The 26,017-nt window shown below is 31.9% G+C and overlaps 1 protein-coding gene across 1 annotated transcript in view; it reads left to right on the plus strand.

Moving 5' to 3' along the window:
- Window positions 1–1,235: 1,235 nt before the first annotated feature.
- LOC139499012 (death-associated protein kinase 1-like) overlaps window positions 1,236–26,017 on the plus strand; it is an 80,177-nt gene continuing 55,395 nt past the window's right edge. Inside the window, exons 1-4 of the mRNA XM_071287667.1 lie at window positions 1,236–1,328; window positions 6,612–6,710; window positions 7,271–7,366; window positions 7,673–7,780. Coding sequence (XP_071143768.1) covers window positions 1,251–1,328; window positions 6,612–6,710; window positions 7,271–7,366; window positions 7,673–7,780 — 381 coding nt within the window. The 5' untranslated portion in view covers window positions 1,236–1,250. The remainder of the gene's footprint in view (window positions 1,329–6,611; window positions 6,711–7,270; window positions 7,367–7,672; window positions 7,781–26,017) is intronic.

A 26,017-nucleotide genomic window follows, 5' to 3' on the forward strand; every position in this document is an offset into this window, starting at 1 on the left:
ACACCTGACTGCTCCGAGTAAATAGACAAACAACACCAACCACAAACACCTGACTATTCTGAGTAAATAGACAAACCACACCAACCACAAACACCTGACTACTCCGAGTAAATAGACAAACCACACCAACCACAAACACCTGACTACTCCGAGTAAATAGACAAACCACACCAACCACAAACACCTGACTACTCCGAGTAAATAGACAAACCACACCAACCACAAACACCTGACTACTCCGAGTAAATAGACAAACCACACCAACCACAAACACCTGACTACTCCCAGTAAATAGACAAACCACACCATACACAAACACCTGACTATTCTGAGTAAATAAACAAACAAATTCAACAACTAACAAGACATGGTCTGGGTACAGGCACAACATGATAAACCATATTTACTATGCACAGTCCACCTATCTAGACCATTCAGCATTGGTAATAAAAGTAAAACTCTAATAAATAAACCTGCAAAGTTCAACTACCATAGGTCTGTATTGGAACTGATGCTGATATCATTATACTGATTCAACATTTAATCAAAATTCTGTTTTTAATCAGATAGTTTAAATGGGAAAATAGGCATGAAGGGGTTCTCTTAATTCCTTTTCAATCATATTATTGTTCTAAATCAGAAAATATAACTTTTTTTCATTTTTCTTTAAAAAATTATTTTATTTTAATAAATAATTATTTTGAATCTACACAAAATCATGTTGTTAATCATACAGGGTTAATGAACAAATATTTGTAATAATTATATAAAGTTGGGTCTCATTTTACTCATATTATTGTTCTGAATCAGAAAATAAAACTTTTTTACAAGTTTATTAAAAAAAAATATTTTATTAGAATGAATGATTATACTGAATCTACACTAATTCCTGTTGTTAATTAGACAGTTTTAATGAAAAATATTTGTAAGAATCATATAAAGTTGGGTCTCATTTTGCTTGTTTAGTTCTACTGAATCCATTGATATAATTATTTTACACATTTCTTGAAAAAAAATATTTTTTTTTGATATCAGGTTTAATGGAAGTTTTGACATTTCACAACAAAACATGTTTATTTATTGTTTTATATACAATATAAATACAAGTGTGACTGGTCATTTTATTCAGTTTTGACCACTGATTCATGTGATATATATTTTGTTTATATTTATTACACAACATTGTCCAGTTTATCAGACAAGTTTTGATGTCAGTTGTATTATTCCAGGGTTTAGGACAGACAGCATTAATGTATGCTGCCCAGAGAGGACGCCTGGAGATCTGTAGACTCCTCATTGATAGAGGATGTAAGATCGACATCACACATGTATGTTATCTACTTAGTCTGATCACATTACTATTAATCTACACTAAATCATGTTGTTAATTAGACAGTTTTAATGAACAAATATTTGTAATAATTATATCAAGTGGGGTCTCATTTTACTCGTATTATTGTTCCTAGTCAGAAAATATTACTCCTTTTCATGTTTCTTAAAAAAAAATATTTTTATTGAAATGAATGATGATACTGAATCTACACTAATTCCTGTTGTTTATCAGACAGTTTTAACGAACAAATATGTGTAAGAATCATATAAAGTGGGGTCTCATTTTACTTGTTTTGTTCTACTGAATCCATTGATATAATTATTTTACACATTTCTTGAAAAAAATATTTTTTTAAGATATCAGGTTTAATGGAAGTTTTGACATTTCACAACAAAACATGTTTATTTGTTGTTTATGTAGAATATAAATACAAGTGTGACTGGTCATTGTATTCAGTTTTGACCACTAATTCATGTGATATATATTATGTTTATATTTATTACACAACATTGTCCAGTTTATCAGACAAGTTTTGATGTCAGTTGTATTATTCCAGTATGGTGGATGGACAGCATTAATGTTTGCTGCCCAGAGAGGACGCCTGGAGATCTGTAGACATCTCATTGATACAGGATGTAAGATCGACACCACAAATGTATGTTATCTACTTAGTCTGATCACATTACTATTAATCTACACTAAATCATGTTATTAATTAGACAGGTTTAATGAACAAATATGTGTAATAATTATATCAAGTGGGGTCTCATTTTACTCGTATTATTGTTCTGAATCAGAAAATATTACTCCTTTTCATGTTTCTTAAAAAAAATTATTTTATTAAAATGAATAATTATACTGAATCTACACTAATTCCTGTTGTTAATTAGACAGTTTTAATGAACAATATTTGTAAGAATCATATAAAGTGGGGTCTCATTTTACTTGTTTTGTTCTACTGAATCCAAGAGATTCAAGAGATTTTATTGTAAAGCAACGCTCAGACACATAAATGTGTAACATGAGGTACATATATACAATGGTAAACATAATTTATAATACAAAGGTAACATTAAAAAAAAAATAATAATAAAAAACAATATAATTTAAAAAAAAAAAAAAATAAGACAATAAAAAAATAATTAAAAAAAAAATAAGACAAATTAATATACATATCACAATAGGTTATTCAGCTTTTTGATAAAAGCTGCCACCTGTCTATATAAATTGACATTACAGTAAGATAACATTACAGATAATTTCTGTTTACTTGGATGCTTCGTATAATAACTAGGGATATGTTGTTCTCTAAAAGTAACCAGTTGAGGAGACTTGCATATAAAAAGATAGTGAAGTTCGTCTCCTACACTTTCTTTACATATGTGACATTTTCTGTCCTCCGCCGGAATATTGTGCCAACGCCCAGTTTCAATGGGAATTTTTATATTAGACGTTCTTAATTTTGTCATCCAGATTCTTGCATTTTCCGGTATTTTTATTAGATAATTTTCAAATCCAAAACAGTTTTTATAACTAGAATAAAATACACCTCGGGAAGATAATTGGACATCTTGATGCCATTTTTGTATATATTGGTCTTGTAAAACCTGTTTTATCAGATGTTTGTAGTCAGCACTATCTTGATTGACAAACACATATCCTAGTCCTGTATCATTAAATATTGATTCTATAAAGTTCAGCCATTTGAATGATTGACCGCTATTTTGCATTAAACTTAATAATAATCTATACATATTACTACTTAATTTGTCACCATGCATTATCCTTCTCCAAAATGATGTCATTCTTATTTTGACTTTTATTTCTAATGGAAATCTGCCTAATTCTCCATATACCATATAGTTAGGCGTTGAAGATCTTACTCTTAGAATACGTTTACAAAAATTTAAGTGAATTTGTTCTAAAATTTTCAGGTTTTCGTATCCCCAAATCTCACACCCATATAAAAGAATAGGCTCTACCATGGCATCAAACATTTTAAGCTGTAAATCCAATGGGATGGCTTGATTTCTAATACTTTTGTACAAGCTGTATAATGCTTTTTGTGCTTGATTAACCAATTTTTTCTTCGCCTCATTGAAAGTACCATTACATTTAAATATGAGCCCAAGATATGAGTAGGTATCGACTAATTCTATATTTTTGCCTTGTAATTTAAATTCAAATTTCCTTCGCACTTTGCCTTTACTAAATACCATACTTTTTGTTTTTGTAACATTAACTTCAAGTTTCCATAATTCACAGTAGTTCTGAAAAATATTTAGTGCATTTTGCATACTTTCTGCTGAATCCGCCAGAATGACGGTATCATCAGCGTACAGTATGGCAAACAGTTTCATAATTGAATTTAACTCATTTTGACATTTTTCTTTAACTATCTCAAGGGGACATCCACCTAAATCAATAAAGAATTTTTCTAAGTCATTTAAAAAAATAGAAAAGAGAAAGGGAGATAGATTTTCCCCCTGTCTTACACCAGTTAGACAGGGAAAATATTCTGACTGTTGGTTGTTGTATTTTACACATGATTTGATATTGTTATACATATTAAAAATAACAGTAAATATTTTCCCTTTTATACCACTGTTCTGTAGTTTTTTCCACAGACCACTTCTCCATACAGTGTCGAATGCCTTTCGAAAATCAACAAACGTACAAAATAGTTTTTTTCCAAAAGATTGATAGAGTGATATTAAGGCATGCAATACGAATAAATTATCGGTTGTAGAGTGACCTTTTCGAAATCCAGCTTGGTTGTATGAAATTAAGGAAATTTCATTTGCAAAAAAGGTTAACCTAGAATTAATTATTGATGTAAAGACTTTTCCTAAACAGCTTATTAATGTTATTGCTCTGAAGTTATCAGGATCCATGGTATCTCCTTTGTTTTTAAAAACTGGTCGTATTATACCAATAGTCCAGTGCTCTGGGATTATTCCGGTTTCTAAAACAATGTTAAATATTTTACAGTAAATATGTACCAATGCTGGAGTTGAATGTTTTATATACTCATTTAAAATATTATCTAATCCTGGTGATTTGTTATTCTTTAAATTTTTTATTGCATCAGTTATTTCAGCTTCCGTAATCTCATCGTTCAAAATTGAATCATACAAAGCATCATCACAAATAGAGTTAAAATCAATATCAATAGCATCATCAGCTGCATCGGGTTCATATTGATTCAATTTTTTAAAATATTCGTAAAATGTGTCAATAGGAATTGGAGGGTTCTGTTTAGTTTGACCGGAATATTTTTTAAGAGTCCTCCAAAAGGCTTTTGTGTCAGATTTCGAGTGGGATCTAAGCTCTGAGGCACATTTTTCTTGATACTTACCAAAATTTTGATTTAGTGTTTTCTTATAATCTTTAGCAGAAGTGCTTAAAAGTTGTTTGATCTCTGCAGATTTTTTATGCTTATATGTATTTTTAACCCGATGAAATGCATTTCTTTTTTCTCTGCACTCGTTATTAAACCAAGGTTTTGTATTTAATTTAGGTGACCTTTTAGACCTATTATTTTTGTTATCACTAAAAGCGTCAGTGGCGCTATTTACTAAGAATTTACAAAGGTTATCAATACAACTATTTATCTGATCGACATTAACCTGTGTGTTTTCATTCATTTTATTCAACATGATGTTAAGTTCATTCAATGAGTTATTGGGATCATCATTTATTTCTTGAATAAATTCATTTGTTTTATCTGACCTCCAACGAACATGTTGGTCTACCTTTTGATTAAAAGTTAAGTTTTTCTGATGATTATCGTTATCTATTTTCATTGTAAAATGGACTCTATTATGAACATCAGAAAACATTGGGTTAAAATCAATTATTTCAAAATCTGTAGTTATATTAAAACTATTAGGTGAAAGTAACAGATAGTCTACCATGCTAGCATCTTTACATGTTGTATGGCCAATACCATTGTCTGAAAAAAGACGACCATTTGCTATAAATAGGTTACATCTTTTACAAAAATCCAATAATTTTGTTCCATATTTGTTTACACGACCTGTATCTTTATTAAATCTTTGTAAAATATTATTTTCTTTTAGTATAGAATAACTCGAAGTATTATCATTAATGATATCTTCTTCAATTTGTAGTATTTCTTGTAAATTTATATCATCATCAACATAATCCTTCAAAGAAGAAGTTCTAGCATTGAAATCCCCTACAATCACAATATTTTTGATACCTTGAGAAAATATTAACAATTCTTCTTCAATTTCAATGAATGATTCATCAGATGAATATTTTGAGAACTCAGGTGGAACATAAGTACAACCAAATAGAGTATGTTGATCAAGGGAGGATATTTGGTTTGAAATTTCAATCCATTGAACAAATTCAGAATCCGACTTTAAAAACCGTAAACATTGTTTGAGATTTTTTTTGAAAATAATAAGGATACCTCCTGATTTGTTTTTAAATTTCCTTCTGTTTTTTGCAAAGTAATCATACTCTCTGGGTAATTCCAGCACATCAAGGTTATCCAATTTAGTTTCTGAAAACACTAAGATATCATACTTTGTAATAAGCTGGTGAAAATCAGGGTTCAGTAATTTTGATTTTATACCACACACATTAAGATGAGTTATTTTAAGTTTATCAATTCGCTCAGTATTGTTATCTAAAGCGTTGCCAATGTCCTATCTTGATTTTTCGGCAGTATCCGATTCAGTACGGGTTCTTTTTGATCGTGGTGGTATGGGTGGACTGTTTGCTGCTTCTCTATGTTGTGGCGTACTAGGAGTTCGTTGATTGATAATTTCTCTGTCATTATTTGCTGGACTGATATTGATGTTTTCGGGATTGAACAACTGACCATTTATATATAGTTTGTCGCGAACAAGCCTCGCTTGTTTCCCTAAACTTTTTTCCTTTTTAAATATCGGATACAGTTTTCGGCGCCTTATCTCTATCTCCGGAGGGAATTGCTCGTTAATACCGAAGTTTGTATTTTTAAGACGATAGGCTTGTTTCAGCACATGTTCCAATCCATTGATATAATTATTTCACACATTTCTTGAAAAAAATATTTTTTTAAGATATCAGGTTGAATGGAAGTTTTGACATTTCACAACAAAACATGTTTATTTGTTGTTTATGTAGAATATAAATACAAGTGTGACTGGTCATTTTATTCAGTTTTGACCACTGATTTATGTGATATATATTTTGTTTATATTGATTACACAACATTGTCCAGTTTATCAGACAAGTTTTGATGTCAGTTGTATTATTCCAGAAGTATGGAGAGACAGCATTAATGATTGCTGCCCAGAGAGGACACCTGGAGATCTGTAGACTCCTCATTGATAGAGGATGTAAGATCCACATCACAGAGGTATGTTATCTACTTAGTCTGATCACATTACTATTAATCTACACTAAATCATGTTGTTAATAAGACAGGTTTAATGAACAAATATTTGTAATAATTATATAAAGTGGGGTCTCATTTTACTCGTATTATTGTTCTGAATTAGAAAATATTACTCCTTTTCATGTTTCTTAAAAAAAAATATTTTATTAAAATGATCAATTATACTGAATCTACACTAATTCCTGTTGTTAATTAGACAGTTTTAACGAAAAATATTTGTAAGAATCATATAAAGTGGGGTCTTATTTTGTTTGTTTTGTTCTACTGAATCCATTGATATAATTATTTTACACATTTCTTGAAAAAAAAAATTTAAAAAAAATATCAGGTTTTATGGAAGTTTTGACATTTCACAACAAAACATGTTTATTGTTTGTTTATGTAGAATATAAATACAAGTGTGACTGGTCATTTTATTCAGTTTTGACCACTGATTCATGTGATATATATTTAGTTTATATTTATTACACAACATTGTCCAGTTTATCAGACAAGTTTTGATGTCAGTTGTATTATTCCAGGGTAGTGGAGTGACAGCATTAATGATGGCTGCCAGTGGACACCTGGAGATCTGTCGTCTCCTCATTGATAGAGGATGTAAGATCGACACCACATCAGTATGTTATCTACTTAGTCTGATCACATTACTATTAATCTACACTAAATCATGTTATTAATTAGACAAGTTTAATGAACAAATATTTGTAATAATTATATCAAGTGGGGTCTCATTTTACTCGTATTATTGTTCTGAATCAGAAAATATTCCTCCTTTTCATGTTTCTTAAAAAAAATATTTTATTGAAATGAATGATGATACTGAATCTAAGTTTTAATGTCAGTTGTAGGATATGTTGTATATTATTGATATTGATAACAAAGTATTGTACATTATAGTTACATGTTATTTGGTTATATTATAGAACAGTGGAGAAACAGCTTTACATTGGGCTGCTGAGGGGGGACATCTACAGACCACAAGATGTCTAGTAGAACAAGGAGGTGCCAGTCCCTTGATTAAATCAAATCAGGTAATATTTTATAGTATATGACCAGTGTTCAACTATTAAGTAATGAATCACTAAAATGATGTATAAGATATGGTTGGATTCTATTTAAAGGCTATAGTTAAAAGTCATATGATTATTTGAATTGAACTTAAGAAGTTTGCTGTAATTAAAGTCTGTGTAAACAAACAAACTGTCAAACAAAACTTACACCTGTCTGTTGTCATGACAATTATAACAAAGTTATGTGATAATATCAAAACAGTCTAAGCAATGCATTGACATTCGTTCACCATGTGTTTATATATTTAAACAGATACGAGGTGGGCAATGACAGATAATCTTTAAGATGGGTGAAACAAACTTAAACACTACTAGACAATATTTATATGGATTCAATAAGGGAAAAAAATGCTTAATCATTTCATATTGTTGGCAGTAGGAAGTTATGTAATGCAATAATTTGAAAGAGATGATCCTATGGAAATTTCTACAAATCTGTCTAGAGATAAATGTCATCTTGTCATAATTTATTTATTGTCTTATTTGAACAATCACTAAAAACTATGAAATGCTGTAAAAACAAATATATACAGATCTAGGTGTACATGGGGTATAAAGATATAGGAGCATGTGGATGGGGTATACAGATATAGGAGGGTGTGTATAGGGTATACAGATATAGGAGGGTGTGGATGGGGTATACAGATATAGGAGGGTGTGGATGGTGTATATAGATATAGGAGGGTAAAGATGGGGTATACAGATATAGGAGGTTGTGGATGGGGTATACAGATATAAGAGAGTGTGGATAGTCCGGCGGCTTTGTAAAAAATTGTGCACATCCTGTTACAAGCATGAAATTTGGCATAGACCTTCCTCAACTATTACTCTTTTATTTCAGATAGGGAGGCATTTGAAAAAAATGTCTCACTTCCGGTAAAATCCAAAATGGCGGACGTTATACTTAAATCAGCCCAATATCGAAGGCTAGCGTGTACAAATGTCCTATTATCATGCTACTATCATAATATTTGGTACAGACCTTTGTGTTTTACTACTTTTGGATAAATTAAATAGATTAGATGTCTTCAGAAACCCCACTTCCGGTTAAAATCCAATATGGCGGACATTGTACTTAAATAAGCTTATTTTTTAGGGAGGGTAATTGAAATGTGTTTTAACGTATTGCTACTATAATTACATTGTGTATGAACCTTTCTTTGGTGCTGCTGATGGAGACAATGTATAAGACATATGTCTTAAAAACCCTTTCTTCCGGAAGTATCCAAAATGGCGGACAGAGAAATATCAATTTTTTATTCAAATTTTCAACTTTTTTCAAAATGTAAAGAAAATGATTTTATTTTGTGCTGGTCATTAAACTTTTGGCTTTAAGTTATCCCCAAAACCACTTATTCTAGCATGTTGTAAATGCTAAGATATAAAGTTGACACTTCCGGTAAAAATATGACGTAAATTCTAAAGATGAGTCCTCAATCTATTTCTTCAATATAGAGTTTTGGATAGATTGATTTAAACAAAATAAAATCACTATAGTACTAAAAAATATTTAAAACTACTTCTATTTGGCCAAAAATACATGCTTATTCACAGTCACCACCACATGCACACAAGGCAGTGCACGGGAGACCCGATTTTACACATTAAAAATAACCGCGGCATCCTTTCTTACATCCATAATGTACAAGCTTCTGAAAAAATTATGAGGTCTCAGAAAGAGTTTTTTTTAAAGGGACCCTCTTTGTCCCTTCGCAATCCATTAGTGACAAGACTAGGTTGCATAAGAGTCAATCCAAAGCTCGTCTCACTAAACACCTGCATTAGTATATTACACGTTTTACATGCTTGAAAAGACTAGAACAAGTCGTGGGAATAGCCTCACTTAAAATGAGATTTCCCTTTTGTGCAAAAATTGACTTTCTTGGTTCGTTAATCATGTTAGATCTGATAAGTTTGTACAGTACAACCCCGGTGATTTAGGCTGATCAATCATCATTCTTTATGTTAAAGTCACATCTTCAAATACCATTAATGTTTCCCACGCAGTCTTTTTTTCCTTTTCAAGCAAAGAGAGAACAGTATCATAACCCGTCATAAGGTATTGGTCATAAATAAAAGTGTGTGATCACTCATTGCCTAGTGCATTTGAAAGGCCATTGATAGATATCAATCCAAAGATTTTTGCCTCCCCAAATACAATCAATAGTTCGTCTGCCCCTTTGTCACGGAATAGCGAAATACTGGTAGTTTGAAAGCTGCTAAAAGAAGCAAGGGCAACATTTAGGGGAAAGGGAATACACAGACGAACCAAGGATTAAAAACATCCTCAAAGATGCTAAAAGAAGCAAGGGAAACATTTAGGGGAAAGGGAATACACAGACGAACCCAGGATTAAAAACATCATCAAAGATGGGAAATTTTTCTGAGAGATGACGACAGTAAGAAAGAACTTTTAAGTTTTCATTCACAGGAGCTTGCTCAATACAATTTTGAGTACAAGGTAGTTGAAGCAACAAATGCTCAGGATGTTTAGTGTTATCCACCACTTGATGATGTTTCAAGTTTAGCACCATGTTTACACAAAGAGACTGACACTAGAATCAAGATAGATGTGTCTGATGCAGTGAAACATAGACTTAACTGAGTCATGACTCAAACAGTCGATACTGATGTCATTGCTGTTTCGCTATTCCGTGACATAGGACAGACAAACTTTGGTTTGCATTTAGAAGGGGAAAAAGTATAAGATATATATCAATCAATGACCTTTCAAATGCACTAGGCATTAAAAGATAACACGTTGGAAAAGGAACTGCGTTGGTGACATTAATGGAGTTTGAAGATGTGACTATAGCATTTAGAATGATGATTGGCCAGCCAACATCACCAAATGGATTTGATGTTTAATGTCATTGAAAACGATACGTGGTTTTGTTGGAAGATAAAAAAAAAAAGAAACAGATTAGGTTAACAAGGCAAGAAAATATGTGTTTTTGCAGAATTTATTAAGATGTGAGAAACAATACCACAGTCTTTGTAAATGTTGGAAGTCAGCTCTCCGATTGTGAATTGCGGCCTACTGAGTATGCCGATTGGGTATTATGTCCTTACCTAAATAAAATACCTTGAAACTGAAATACGAGTGGATGAAGTCTTGGATGCGTATGGTAGTTATAGCAACAAATGGTCAGGATATTCTATCTTATCCACCACGTAATGTATTTAAAGTTCAGCACCAAGTTCACATTTAGAGGCAGACACTAAAATCATGGTGCATGTGTCTGATGCAGTGAAACACGCACTTAAACGAGTCATGATTCGAACAGTCGTTAATGATGATGTTGTCACTACTGTTTCGCTATTCCGTGACATAGGGGTAGACGTTGTGTTTGGGAGGGCAAAAGACTTTGGATTAATATCTATCAATGGCCTTTCAAATGCACTAGGCAATGAGTGACCTGAGTGATCTGAAACACTAATTGTTATCCATGTCTTTACCTGTTGTGATATGGTTCTCTCTTTGCTTGAAAGGGGGGAAAAGACTATGTGGGAGACATTGATTGCATTTGAAGATGTGACTTTAACAAAAAGAATGATGATTAATCAGACTAAATCACCGGGGTTTTACTGTAAGATCGCACAAACTTAGCAGATGGGTATAACATGGTTAACGAAGCAAGAAAATAACTATTTGCGCAACAGGGACGGCTTTTCGAGGCTATTCCCTCAACTTGGTCTAGTCTTTTCCAGCATGTAAATAATGCAATATACTTAGGCAGGTGTTTAGGAAGACGAGCTTGGGATTGGCTCTTATGCTACCCACTCCAGGCGGGGACAAAGAGGATAACTTTTGAAAAACTCTTTTTGAGGCCTCATCATTTTGTCAAAAGCTTATACATTGTGGATGTAAGAAAGGATTCCGCGGTCTTTTTTAATGTGTAAACTCGGGTATCCCGTGCACTGCGATGTGTGCATGTCATGGTGACTGTGAATAAACATGTATTCCTGGCCAAATAGTAATAATTTTTAAATAATTTTTAGTACTATAGTGATTTTATTTTGTTTTAATCAATCTATCCAAAACTCTTAATCGAAGAAATAGATTGAGGACTCATCTTTGAAATTTACGTCATATTTTTAACCGGAAGTGTCAACTTTATATCTAAATATTTACAACATGCTAGAATAAGTGGTTTTGAGGATAACTTTAAGCCAAAAGTTTAATGACCAGCAAAAAATAAATTCATTTCTTTACATATTGAAAAAAATGAAAATTTGAATAAAAAAATGATATTTCTCTGTCCGCCATTTTGGATATAACCGGGAGAAAGGGTTTTTAAGACATATGTCTTATGCATTGTATCCATCAGAAACACCAAATAAAGGTTCATGCACAATGTAATGATAGTAGCAATACGTTAAAACACATTTCAGTTACCCTCCCTAAAAAATAAGCTTGTTTAAGTACAATGTCAGCCATATTGGATTTTAACCGGAAGTGGGGTTTCTGAAGACATCTAATCTGTTTAATTTATCCAAAAGTAGTAAAAAACAAAGGTCTGTACCAAATATTATGATAGTAGCATGATAATAACACATTTTTACACGCTAGCCTTTGATATTGGGCTGATTTAAGCATGACGTCCGCCATTTTGGATTTTACCGGAAGTGAGACATTTTTTTCAAATGCCTCCCTATCTGAAATAAAAGAGTAATAGTTGAGGAAGGTCTATGCCAAATTTCATGCTTGTAACAGGATGTGCACAATTCGTCTGAAATATGCTTGTAGCCGCCGGACTAGGATGGGGTATACAGATATAGGAGGGTGTGGATGGTGTATATAGATATAGGATGGTAAAGATGGGGTATACAGATATAGGAGGGTGTGGATGGGGTATACAGAAAAAGGAGAGTGTGGATGGGATATATACAGATATAGGAGGGTGTGGATGGGGTATACAGACATAGGAGAGTGTGGATGGGGTATACAGAGATAGGAGAGTGTGGATGGGATATACAGATATAGGAAGGTGTGGATTGGATATACAGATATAGGAGAGTGTGGATGGGGTATACAGATATAAGAGAGTGTGGATGGGGTATACAGTTAAAGGAGTGTGTGTATGGTATAAACAGATATAGGAGGGTGTGGATCAGGTATACAGATATATGAGAGTGTGGATGGGGTATACAGATATAGGAGGGTGTGGATGGGGTATACAGATATAGGAGGGTGTTGGTGGGGTATACAGATATGGGAGGGTGTGGATAAAGTATACAGATATAGGAGAGTGTGAATGGGATATACAGATATAGGAAGGTGTGGATGGGGTATACAGATATAAAAGAGTGTGGATGGGGTATACAGATATAGGAAGGTGTGGATGGGGTATACAGATATAGGAGGGTAAGGATGGGCTATACAGATATAGGAGAGTGTGGATGGGGTATTCAGATATAGGAGGGTAAGGATGGGCCATACAGATATAGGAGAGTGTGGATGGGCTATACAGATATAGGAGGGTAAGGATGGGCTATACAGATATAGGAGGGTGTGGATGGAGTATACAGATATAGGAGGATGTGGATCAGGTATACAGATATATGAGACATCGTTACCCTCCTATATCTGTATACCCTATCCACACTCTCCTATATCTGTATAGCCCATCCTTACCCTCCTATATCTGTATACCCCATTCACAACCTCCTATATCTGTATACCCCATCCAAACCCTCCTAGATCTGTATACCCCATCCACACGCTCATATCAATGAATATTTCATGAATGAACATTTTCCCACACTATTTTTTACTATGTACGATATTTACAACTGTTTATTATTGAATAAGTAAAAGCCCGAGTGTATCGAAAGAGTACGGTATGCGAGAACAAGTTGATATTTGACCAAGTTGTCGGATAATTGACAAGTTTTATTTTAACAATACACAGGTGATAGAATATAAAATAATCGATAATTATATGGCTTATATGTCTCACGCCAAGGACGGGTAAAGGTAATTCCAGGCTTTAATAGAAGAGTGCATTGTTTTTGTCAAACTGACGTCGATCTGAAAGTTTTAAAGCCAAAAATCATTTGAAAACTTTTAATTCCGTTATTTATAAAATACAAGCTGTTTCACTTTCCAATGTGGATATAAGGACCTCCACTCGTTCAGCATGCTCAAGTGGATCAAACTGACAACAGAAAAACATTGTCTTAATTAAAGGATGCTTTTGTCCATACAGAGAAACTATACCATAATTATACCCCACGCAACAAAGTTGCGGAGGGTATACTGTTTTTGACCCGTCTGTCCGTCCGTCCGTCAGTCCGTCCGTCCGTCAGTACTGTTTCTTGTCATCGCAACTTCTCTCAAACCACACAACAGAATTTCACGAAACCTTTTCAGATAATAAGGACATACTATGTAGTTGTGCATTTCGACGGGAAATTGCGATTCAATTTTTTTTCTAGGAGTTACGCCCCTTTGAACTTATTTGCTTCAATGTACTACTGCAACAGTTTGTCATCGCAACTCCTCTCAAACCACACAACAGAATTTCACAAATCTTTTTATATGAAAAGGACATATTATGTAGTTGTGCATATCGACAGGAAATTATGATTCAATTTTATTTCTAGGAGCAGGGATGATTCCACTATATAGTTTAGGGCCGCTTAGCGGCCCTTAAATCTGCCAGCGGCCCCCAAAACATGTGTGTGAATATAAATTCCCAATTCAGGAAAATAAAATAAAAATCGGTAATTCCGGAAAAGGTTTAGTCACCAATTACGGCAACTATATTTTTTCATAGTTTGTCGTCAAACGTAGTAAAATCCGGATAAGAATGCTGACTACGATCGCATTTTATTAACAACGATTTACGTATGTCAACGTGAGGTAAACAATTTTAGCAGCCGGATTCAATTGAATAAAATTTTATGGGAGTATTTGAATTCGCAAAAGTAGATCGCTCAGCAGGTTGATCAAAAACATGCTTTTTGTCAATATTGGTGTCAAAGCAGACCTCGGCAAAGAACACATTCAAATTTTGATATAACATTGATGAATAAATTTAATGGGCGCCGATCTTATAAAAGCAGATCGCCCAGCAGAGCCGGTTATGTAACTTGATTAAAACTTATTTTGTAAAAGAAATTATTTTATATTTTGCTCTATTTCCTCAAAAGACAAAAATTGAAAATAATGTTGATGATGGACCATTCATGTAATGAGCACCCCCCCCCCCCCCCCCCTCTCCTGAAATACGATGTCATCATTATGAAACTGTTTCAAAAGATATAAAAATAATTTTAAAGTTCACTGGTAATAACTGGTGCAATTGCTTTAAATATCTTATCAATTAAGTATATAACCTTTTGTAATTGCTTTTCTGAATTCGACAATTGGCCAGTTCAATTTGAAATCCATTTGAATCAAAGTAAGTTTATAAAGATGATCTGTTGAAAAAATACTGAATGGATGAATTTTTTCAGTGGTTAATATGGCAAGCCGTTTTGTTATTTAATCTAACTTCAAGATATCTCATAAACTTTATAAGATATCTTATATAATAGTTCATTAGATATCTATAATATAGTTTGTAAGATATCTTATAAAGTTTATAAGATATCTTGCATAGTTCATGAGATCTATATGTTATAAAATTTATGAGATATCTTTTATAGTTTATAAGATATCTCATATAGTTTTCTTTATCAGATATCTTATAAACAATATGATATTATACAATTACTGTCTTTTGATGAGGTAAATATGCGGTTTTATTGACTTTTGAAAAAATTATATTCACCGAGGCCGATGGCCGAAGTGAATATCAGTTTTTCAAAAGTCAATAAAACCCCATATTTACCGAAACAAAAGGCAGTAATTGTTTTATTCAATTGTCCGAGAGGAGAAAATGTATCTAATTACAAACATATACCAATTTTTTTTTCATGAAACATATTACCATAACGTTGCATGTAAAAGTGCGTGACGTTTAGCGCGGTGAATAACACTTTCTCAGGTGAATATGCTTTTTTATTCAAAATCCAATTCATATAGAGAAACCTACTAAAATAATACCAATATGAAATAAATCTTATAATCTTTTATATAAGCTTTGGATTTCAAATATTTTGACCACGAGCATCACTGAAGAGACATGTATTGTCGCAATGCGCATCTGGTGCAAGAAAATTGATACCGTTAATTTTATTTTTTTATTATAAACTATAATATAAGATATCTATAATATAAAGTATATTTATAAGATATCTTATATACTATATAAGATATCTTATAATCGATATTAGATATCTTCTTTATTATATAAGATATCTTCTTTATTATATAATATATCTTCTTTATTATATAAGATATCTATTTATATAAGATATCTTATAAAAAAAGATTATTTAAGATATCTTATTTCTCTAATTCTTCGTCAATTTATCCCTTTCTGCACTCATTGTATAAAAACAATTAATCAAAGTGTGATTCTTTTGATCTCAGTACTTCATTGGTTAAAATCCGATTATGACGTCGAATGTTCTTGCTTTCCTCTGAATTTCTAATTGTGACGGCATGAAAAAAGGCGACCATGCCTGATGACGTCACATAGAACGAACACATCTTTTTGCAGATCATTCGAAAAGAAGGAATAAGTTTGCCTGCATAATGTTAGAAAATCATTAGAGAAACAGATTCCACCACCAAATATCGTGTAACATGATATTTATCCACTCTCGACAGTTAAATTTTTTATAGTATAACTAATCGCCGTATTTTTGATATTCAAATACGGCGATTAGTTATTCTTTTTATTACATTGGCAAATGGCTTTTTTTTAATGAAATTAATGTAGAAAATGTAAGGAACTATATCATTTTTCTACGCATTGACAATTTGTTTTGATGCGACGTTATCGACGTCTTGACAATGCCTATTGTTGTATGACGTCAGAGAGTGAAATAACCACGTTTATTTCACATGTGAAATTATCGGTTTTTATCTAACTGGAAAATCAATGTAATTCATTGCAACCAATGTAATAAAAATATTTAAATGCTCGGGCATGCCTTGCATTTTAAATTTGAAAATTTAACTGTCTCGAGTGGATAAATATCGTATTACACTCGATGCAGTTGTAGAATCTATATCATATAAGATATATTATTAGAGACTTCGTATAGAAATTATAAGATAATTCATATAATATATCTTATATAATTTTCTTAAGATGATATCCAATAAACTATTTAAGATATATTGTATAAAAAAAATATAAGATATTTCATATTCTGAATGAGATATTTTATAAACTTTAGAAGATATCTTAAAAAATATATAAGATATCTTATAAGTATATAAGATATCTAAGTATAAAGTATATAAGATATCTTATCAAGTTTTTAAACTTTATAAGATATCTCTTATAATATATATATAAGATAGCTTTAAAAAAGTAAATTATATAAGATATCTCATATATATATATATATATTAAATGAGATATCTTAAAAAATCTAATATGTTATATAAGATATCTTATATATTTTGAGATAATTTGAAATTCGAATAAATAGCTAAACTGCTTAAGTGCCATAGGTTTATGTTAGCTGGTGTAGATATGCCTTGTTTACCAAAGTTAAGATGATAGTGCATCATGTGCAATGGTATTCATGTATTACAACTTCCCTTGTCTGAATCCAATAACTTCTTCAATCAGTGTACAGGTGAAACTTTATATACATTTTCCGTTTTTACAGGTCAGGAAAATGATATTATTTCGTTTTAGATTGTATGCATAAAAAATTCCCAATTTGATGTTCAAGGGACCCATTTGAAAACACCTGGAATCATCCCTGAGGAGTTACGCCCCTTTGAACTTATTTGCTTCAATGTACCTCTGCAACAGTTTGTCATCGCAACTCCTCTGAAACTACATAACAGAATTTCATGAAACCTTTTCAGATAATAAGGACATACTATGTAGATGTGCATATCGACAGGAAATCATGATTCAATTTTTTTTCTAGGAGTTACGCCTCTTTGAACTTATTTGCTTTCAGGTACTACTTCAACAGTTTGTCATCTCAACTCTTCTGAAACCACAGAACAGAATTTCATGAAACTTTGTAGATAATAAGGACATACTACGTAGATGTGCATATCAACAGGAAATTACGATTCAATTTTTTTTCTAAGAGTTATGCCCCTTTGAACTTATTTGCTTCAATGTACTTCTGCAACAGTTTGTCATCTCAACACCTCTGAAAACACACAACAGAATTTCATGAAATTTTGTAGATAATAAGGACATACTATGTAGATGTGTATATTGACAGGAAATTATTATTCAGTATTTTTTCTTATACAATTTTTTTTTCTTATACTTATTTAATTTCTCCAATGACAATGTGGGGACGTGGGGTATGTGAGCGTGCTCACTAAGGTTCTTTAATTATTTTAAATTTTGATTTGGCAAAAACGGTTGAATCAATAGCGAGAGGACTGTGCATATTACCTATGCGTAATTTCATTGGAAATTATAACTAATTAAAAAAAAATTATCACCACAGCGAGACGCATTGCAGGGTACATAAAATATCGCACGTTCATTCCTCTGTCTGTCCTTCTGGTCATTATGGTTAATTAGATTTTTCAAGTGTACAGTTCTCGTCAAATTTCTATTAAACTGATATCGTATGGACACGTTCGAAAATGAGTGCATATCAACTATCCTTTAAAAGATACAGCGCAGACTGTGAAAAAAAAACCCACCCCTGGTTTGGTTACTCAAAAGTTCACCAAAAAGAATACAGATCGTTTGACCATCATGAAAAAAACAACCATGACATTAGGATAATATGCTGTACCAGGTTTACGACGGACAGACGGAAGCCGGACATTTGTATACCATAATACGTCCCATCAAATTTTTGCATGAACTATTTGCCACTGGATGTTAAGCAACCAACAATTAATCTATTTATAGGACATAGTCTTGGTATTAAGCTGGCATTTAAGGTCAGTGGCGGATCCAGAATTTTTCATAAGTGGGGGCCCACTCCAGTCACGCTTCAGTGATTCCCTATATAAGCAAACAATTTTTTCCCCCCTGACCCCCCCCCTAAATCTGCCTCTGAAGGTAGTGCCTTCCTCATATCAAAAATGATATTTGACAAGCATTATATTAGTAACACCAAAAGGGTCAGTCATCTTGAGATTGTAACTATATGATATTTTGTTGAAGATCTCACAGAAACAGTAATGTGTTTTATTTCTTATGGTTTTATTATACTGTTATCCTGTCAGAATCAAATCCACTAATATTAACGGGGTAGAAGTAAGTTGCAGGAGAAACAGAAATTAGGGCATCGAAAAATCCACATTTACGTTTCTAATTACGGAAAATTACACTCATTACGTGCCGAAAAAAGTGACGTTTTGTGGGAATTTAAACCCTTAACGTCGCGCCAAGAGTTAACTCCCTTGAAACTGTATCGGATGCCCTTAATTAATGACAATGATCATCATTGTATGAATTTAGTGTATATAAACTTTTTTATTCCTGAGGTCATACTACTACTGTTATGCCCCCACCATATTGAGTTTTATCCTTGTTTTTTTTCTGTAAGTATGTACGTCCCTTACTTGTACGACTACGTCCATACAATGATCCCAAAATAGATTTCTGTTCTCTTACTTAAGTTTGCCTGAACCAAATTTTATGAAACTTATACGCAATGCTTATAACCACAAAACACAAGTCAAGTTTGAATTTCAAGTGTTGGCCTCACTTTTACCAATCTAGATGTAAAGGGGTGAATTTTTCAGTATACCTTATCAGAGACATATAATACAGTATTATATGTCTCTGACCTTATCAAGTATTTATACCCTTATATATAAGTTTGACTTGTAGCTTTCTTCAGTTATACATTTATCAGGTGAGATTTTGAAGTATAGATATATAAAACAAGAATGTGTCCATAGTACTCGCATGTCCCATCTGCACTATCATTTTCTATGTTCAGTTGACCGTGAAAATGGAGTAAAAACTCTAATTTGGCATTTAAATCAAAAAGATTATATCATAGGGAACATCTATATATCTATAATACTAAAGTAACGAGGTCCAATTTGTCAGACGTCTTCACGTAAAAACGATGAATCAAAGAATTCAACTTTATATATAACTAATATAGTACAATGGTGTTGATTAAAAATTACACCACTCCAGGCCCCTTTGTTTTCCCCGTAATTAAAATTGCCAATAATTAAGAAGTTCGGATAGAGTCCGACACCGATACCAATAGTATATTCACCTGTTACCTATTGCCTTATCTGTACGTTTCGCATCTGACAGGCGCACCACCAAATGGTGTATTTAGAATTTTGCTGTATACTGTTGAGTAAAAAATACTCCATTTCAGGCCCTTTTGTTTTTCAAATTATTAATATTACCAATAATTGATAGATTTCAGGTCGACGGGTTCAAACAGAAAGATTTTGAAAGCAGAGAAAACTGTGCATCTTATAATCGGCATGACTTTATCAGATGACAATACCAATACTAAAATAAGGCATACGCATAGTTATATACTTTAAGTCAGTCACGGACCCGCGATATCATGGGTGTGTTCTAGTATAATACTAAAATAACGAGGTCAATTTGTCAGCCGTCATGGGGTAAAAATGACTAATCAAAGAATTCAATTATATATATATATATATCCAATATAGGACAAAGGTGTTGATTAAAAATTACACCACTCCAGACCCTTTTTTCCCCAAATAGATTAATATTGCCAATAGTTAACAAGTTCAGGGTCGAATCGGATACCGATACCAATAGTATATTTACCTGTTACCTATTACCACTACAAAAGTCAAAAAGTCTGAAAAGACCAGTTTTTGTCTGAATTTGCATGAATTTTTACTTGACATTCTTAATTTGTCTGCATAATTTTTGAAAATTCTTGACATAGTATTAGTTTGTCTAAAAAGGTTCTTGATTTTTCTTGACAAGTGTCTTGACAGTATTGACATTGTCTTAAAATTTCTCGACACTTCCTGTGTCCTCTGATAAGAGTCTGGATTAGTCTCGACCAGTTCTTGACTGTCTTAAATTTGTCTCGATCTGTCTTGACATATTCTTGACATTTTTAATAATGTCTGAATTTGTCTTGACATATTCTTGACATTCTTAATAATGTCTGAATTTGTCTTGACATATTCTTGACATTCTTAATAATGTCTGAATATGTCTTGACACATTCTTGACAGTATTAAATATGTCTTGACACTATCTCAACAGTATAAATTTCGCCTGAACGGTTTATGAAATCTTTTGGGTTTGTGTGGCTAAAAAAAGAGGAGGGGGGCTTTCGTGTTGGTCAAAGAATTTGTTTTCGTCTTGATTTAAACTCTATATTTTTAGAACAACCCCAAAACATTTTTGTTTTATATTTGGGTATTGAGTTTTATAATTTTTATTCAACAAAAAATTGTGATAACGGGCTCCTTCCTGAAAAGAAAAAAAATGTTTAGATCTATATTATGTATGTTTGTTTAAGACCAATGAAATTATTGATTAAAAATTATAAAATTCAACACTCAAATTTGAATAGTAAATAGAAATCATTGATGGGACCCATTATGAATACTTTTTTTATTAGTATTCCTGGAGTAGATAATAATTTTCTTTTAATCTTTGGAATGTTTATGGCAGGTCAACTGATAACTTGTATGGCATATTACAGGTAAATCGACAGTTGCGTGTATTCTAGGGTTTGTTAAAACTTAATTTCATGGTGAACATCCTGTCCATGTATAATACATAATATATATTCCAACAAATGACATTTGTACAACAATTATTTACCATATTAACATTGGATATTATGAATGTAGAGTGAAATATGTCTACCATATGATTGGTTTTAATAATTTAATTAATAATTAAGATTTAGGAATCAAAATTTGTATTTTTTACAAAAAAACACATTTAAATTGTTCTATATCAACACACCCTCATTAAAATTATTTTATACATTAGATTTCGTAGCCATATTTGCATTTGTGAAACTATTTAAATACCCAAATTTTCAATTGTTTTACATGCCCAACTTTCCTATTTGTTGTAAGGAATGTAACTTAAAAACAACAGTATATTAAGTAAAAAGAAATAAAGATTAAAGTTATATTATGAATACTGGTCATGATTTGTAAAACTCAGAACTGTCAAGTAAATTTAAGACAAAATTCAAAATGTTCAGAATATGTCAAGCCAAACTGAGAAGGAATAAGAATGTCGAGAATATGTCGAGAAATTTCAAGACAGTATTCAAATGTCAAGAATTTGTCAAGAAATTTTAAGACCATTTTCAAAATGTCAAGAATATGTCAAGTAAATTTCATACAAATTTGATATAAATGAGAATTTGTCAAGAAAAATTAAGACACGAGTCATACTTTTGGAGAATGTCAAGTAAAAGTTTATGCAAATCAAGACAAAAACTGGTCTTTTCAGACTTTTTGACTTTTGTAGTGTACCTTATCTGTACGTTTCTCATCTGACAGGCGCACCACCAAACGGTCACGGTGCTTCAGAATTTGCTATATATATACACAGGTTAATTGATTGGACTTCAACATCATCAAAAACTACCACAACCAAAAATTTTAACCTGAATGGGACAGACAAACAAACGGACGGAAGGTCGGATGCACAGACCAGAAAACATAATGTCCATAAATGGGGCATTAAAAGTGATATTTGGAAATTGCTGCCGAGACAATGGTTTTGTTTGAAAAATCCAGACTGTGATTAAATACATATTTGAAAATATACACGTCTATAACCTATTTGAAATAATACATTATACAATGTTATACAGTTGCAAACTTTCCAGAGGTGCTATCCAGCACTTTGATTTTTTTTTATGTCCAAGCCATATTTAGCCCACTATTCAGTATGAATTTTCTCATGGTCAAAGGAGGTATATGCCTATAGTGTAATTGATTATTTATATAGCTATTTAATTAGAACTTACAATTTGTGGATAAGTGTCTCAATGGCGATCATACTACATCTCCTTATATGATATAAAAACAGACAAATTGCAGTAAAGTCTTTGTGTGACCATGTATCATGTGTATTGCTTACATGTTTTTTGTTGACCCCTTTTTAAAAAAATCTGGATACACTTAGAAATTATATAACCAACACTTACCAAATTAGATTTCACATATATATATATGTCAATTTTCAACTTTAAATTATTGAAAAATGATTCATAATTTAAATAAAATCAGTTTATAAAAGATGTTAAATCTGGATACCCAGCAATTTTTAAAAAGTGTAAATACTGAAAGTTTTGCATGCATTTATTATACTATTTCCAGTATATGATCATTTATTATTGCAATTATTCAAGAATGGATGCCTTAGCTGTTATCTGCTCTTTGGTTGGGTTGTCTCGTTGACATGCATATTCCCTAAATTCCATTCTCAATTTTACTAAAAAATGTTTATTTATTGTGATTTTAAATAATTCCTCATAAATGTGTATGTTTCAGTTAAAAATGTCTAAGAATGCAAGTTCTTATTATTGCGATATTTACCTAGTCACATTATTCGCATTCAATTATTTCTGAATTTACAGTACTGTACATGCATAGAGTTTGAGTGGTTTACAATAGGCAATATGTGTAATGGAACTTTACGGAAGAAAAATAAATAAGCGAAGACAATGATAGAAGTCTCATCTGTGTCTTATTTTGATAATGGAAATGGCAATACTTTATGAATACATGTATCTGTATATTTAACAGGACTGAAAGTATGTTTTTTACCCAAATACAGTCTAATCATCTAATGGAACATACTTGTACAAGTTCAACTTTTACTGGGATTCATGTTTAGTACCAAATTGTTGCTTTTATATATGTTTATCTTCTTTAAATATTTCTTTATGAGTCCTTGTGCATGTTTCGTGTGTTTTACACCAATCAAGTTTGATTGAGCTATTGATATATTTTTTATTCTTTTTTTTCTGCATTGTCTACAGTGTTTGAACTTCGTCAATTGCTGGTATTCATTGATATCTACATGTCATGCATGTATACTTAAAAGCTAGTCACTCATGTTGACCGACACTCTTTACCTTATACATGTAGTAGATTCTTTTAAATATATTGCAAGAATATAAAAATCCTAAATTTAGCTGTTGAATGTACATGAAACTTTCCGTAACATTAGAATTAAAAGTACAAGGTACCACCTTCGAATTCTATTGAACAACCTGCATCTCAAACTTTGAACCTGTATTCACCACTGCATGTTTCATTTATCATTATTTACATAGTTTTCTAAGGATTTCTTTCTCAGGGTTGAATTTTTTTTCTGGTTTCTTTGTTTTTTTTGTTTTTTAACATTATTTTGCCCCAGGTTATAAATTGTACTCCATTAACAGTTTTATAACCTATAATTAGGGTGGTCTTCCAAACAAAAGGATTAAATTATGCATCTAATTATTAATTTTGATCTTTAAAATTAGGTGAACAAATACATTATTCTATCTTATTATTTTTTTCAGAGAAAACTTCCAACCTTGTAATTAACTATGCAAAAATGTACCTGTCTTTAATAAGTTAAAACAATATATATCAACCAAAACTGAACTTATGTACACTTTATCATGTAAATATATATGGCCTCATTGTAAACCAATAATATTTCTATGTGAGGACGGATCGTATGATAAAAATGACACCAACTTTGAAACACAATACACCTCATCGCTAATCCTGGCTGACCCGGCCTCTTGAACTTTTAAAGCATACAACAATCACTTTTCCATTGTAGCGTCAGATATTTTGTTTTATGACGTCAAAATTTTACTGGAACCTGTGTGATATCCAGTAATGGCAGACACATAGCGACAAGGTGTATTTATACCATATCTAAGAATTTAGCGCGCCGTTATTTCCTCTCTGTATCCATAATAATGAACCTTCACTAAAGTGACTTTTTAACATGTTTAAGGTAAGGTTTGCATGAAACCTGGATTTTTTTCTTAGTGATATTATATCAATACGATACATCATTTTGTTCAGGGAGGAATACCCAATCATTTAATGAACAAAAATCAAACATTGCCCGTCCCGTTTTTTCTGGTGAAAAGTTCAAAACTCCGATTTTTTACGATTTTTAGGGAAAATTCTATTTGAATTCTTCTGAAATAATGATGTATGCGAGTGACTATTAAAAAATAAAATTAAATAAAACATGCATAAATAAGTGTGGTCCATTCATTAATAATAAATTTTAATTCAAAATATCATAAAAAAAATTCTTAAAACAAGATTTTTGAATTTTTGGATTAAAAACATCCCATTGCCATGGCAACAAAAAGCCAAAAATATCCCTTTTCCGGGTCCACCGTTTTTGTAAAAAACTGTGAACTTAAGGAATTAACTATTTGCATTATAATGAGCTAATAAAATTGGTATGTCCCCGAACTCGTTTTTACGGAAATGGCCGTTATATGTGTATATCTTGTAATTTCTGTAAAACACAATGTTTTTTTTTTTGTTGCTCTGCAAAGAACAAAGTCATCTTTAATAACATCTTTTTATAAAGAATCATTTTGTCTTGTAACACTTTGGGATTGACCATAATCAATGAGAGAAAACAATGATTAACTTAGGGATGACATCAAAAGAGCAATGTAGGATAAACAACTTATTTCAAATAGTTTGGGGTGGGGGGATAAAAGTTGCTGCAAGTTTTGTTTATTTGACATCGATTTTACAAATATCCATATCGGTTAAACAATTTTCCCAAATTAAGTTATGAGGGGGGGGGGACTCTGATTTTGAAGGAAACACTTATATTCTTTCCGTGCTTTCGTTAGTTTTCTCGTTTGAATTGTTTTACATTGTCCTATCGGGGCAATTTATAGCTGACTATGTAGTATGGGCTTTGCATTGTTGAAGGCCGTACGGTTACCTATAGTTGTTAAAGTCTCATTGGCAATTATACCACATCTTTTTTTATATTCAAACTGTAAACTATAAATCTTAGAAAAGCATTCAAATTGCCATTAAAAGAAATAAAAATTGCTTCATTGCACCATGTTTGGTAAATTATTTGTATGCAGCAGTTGGATGAAACGTTAGAGCTTGGAATAAATGGATAATGTGTCCATGGGACA

The sequence above is a fragment of the Mytilus edulis genome, chromosome 12 (assembly GCF_963676685.1).
Source record: "Mytilus edulis chromosome 12, xbMytEdul2.2, whole genome shotgun sequence".
Taxonomy (NCBI): Eukaryota; Metazoa; Mollusca; class Bivalvia; order Mytilida; family Mytilidae; genus Mytilus; species Mytilus edulis.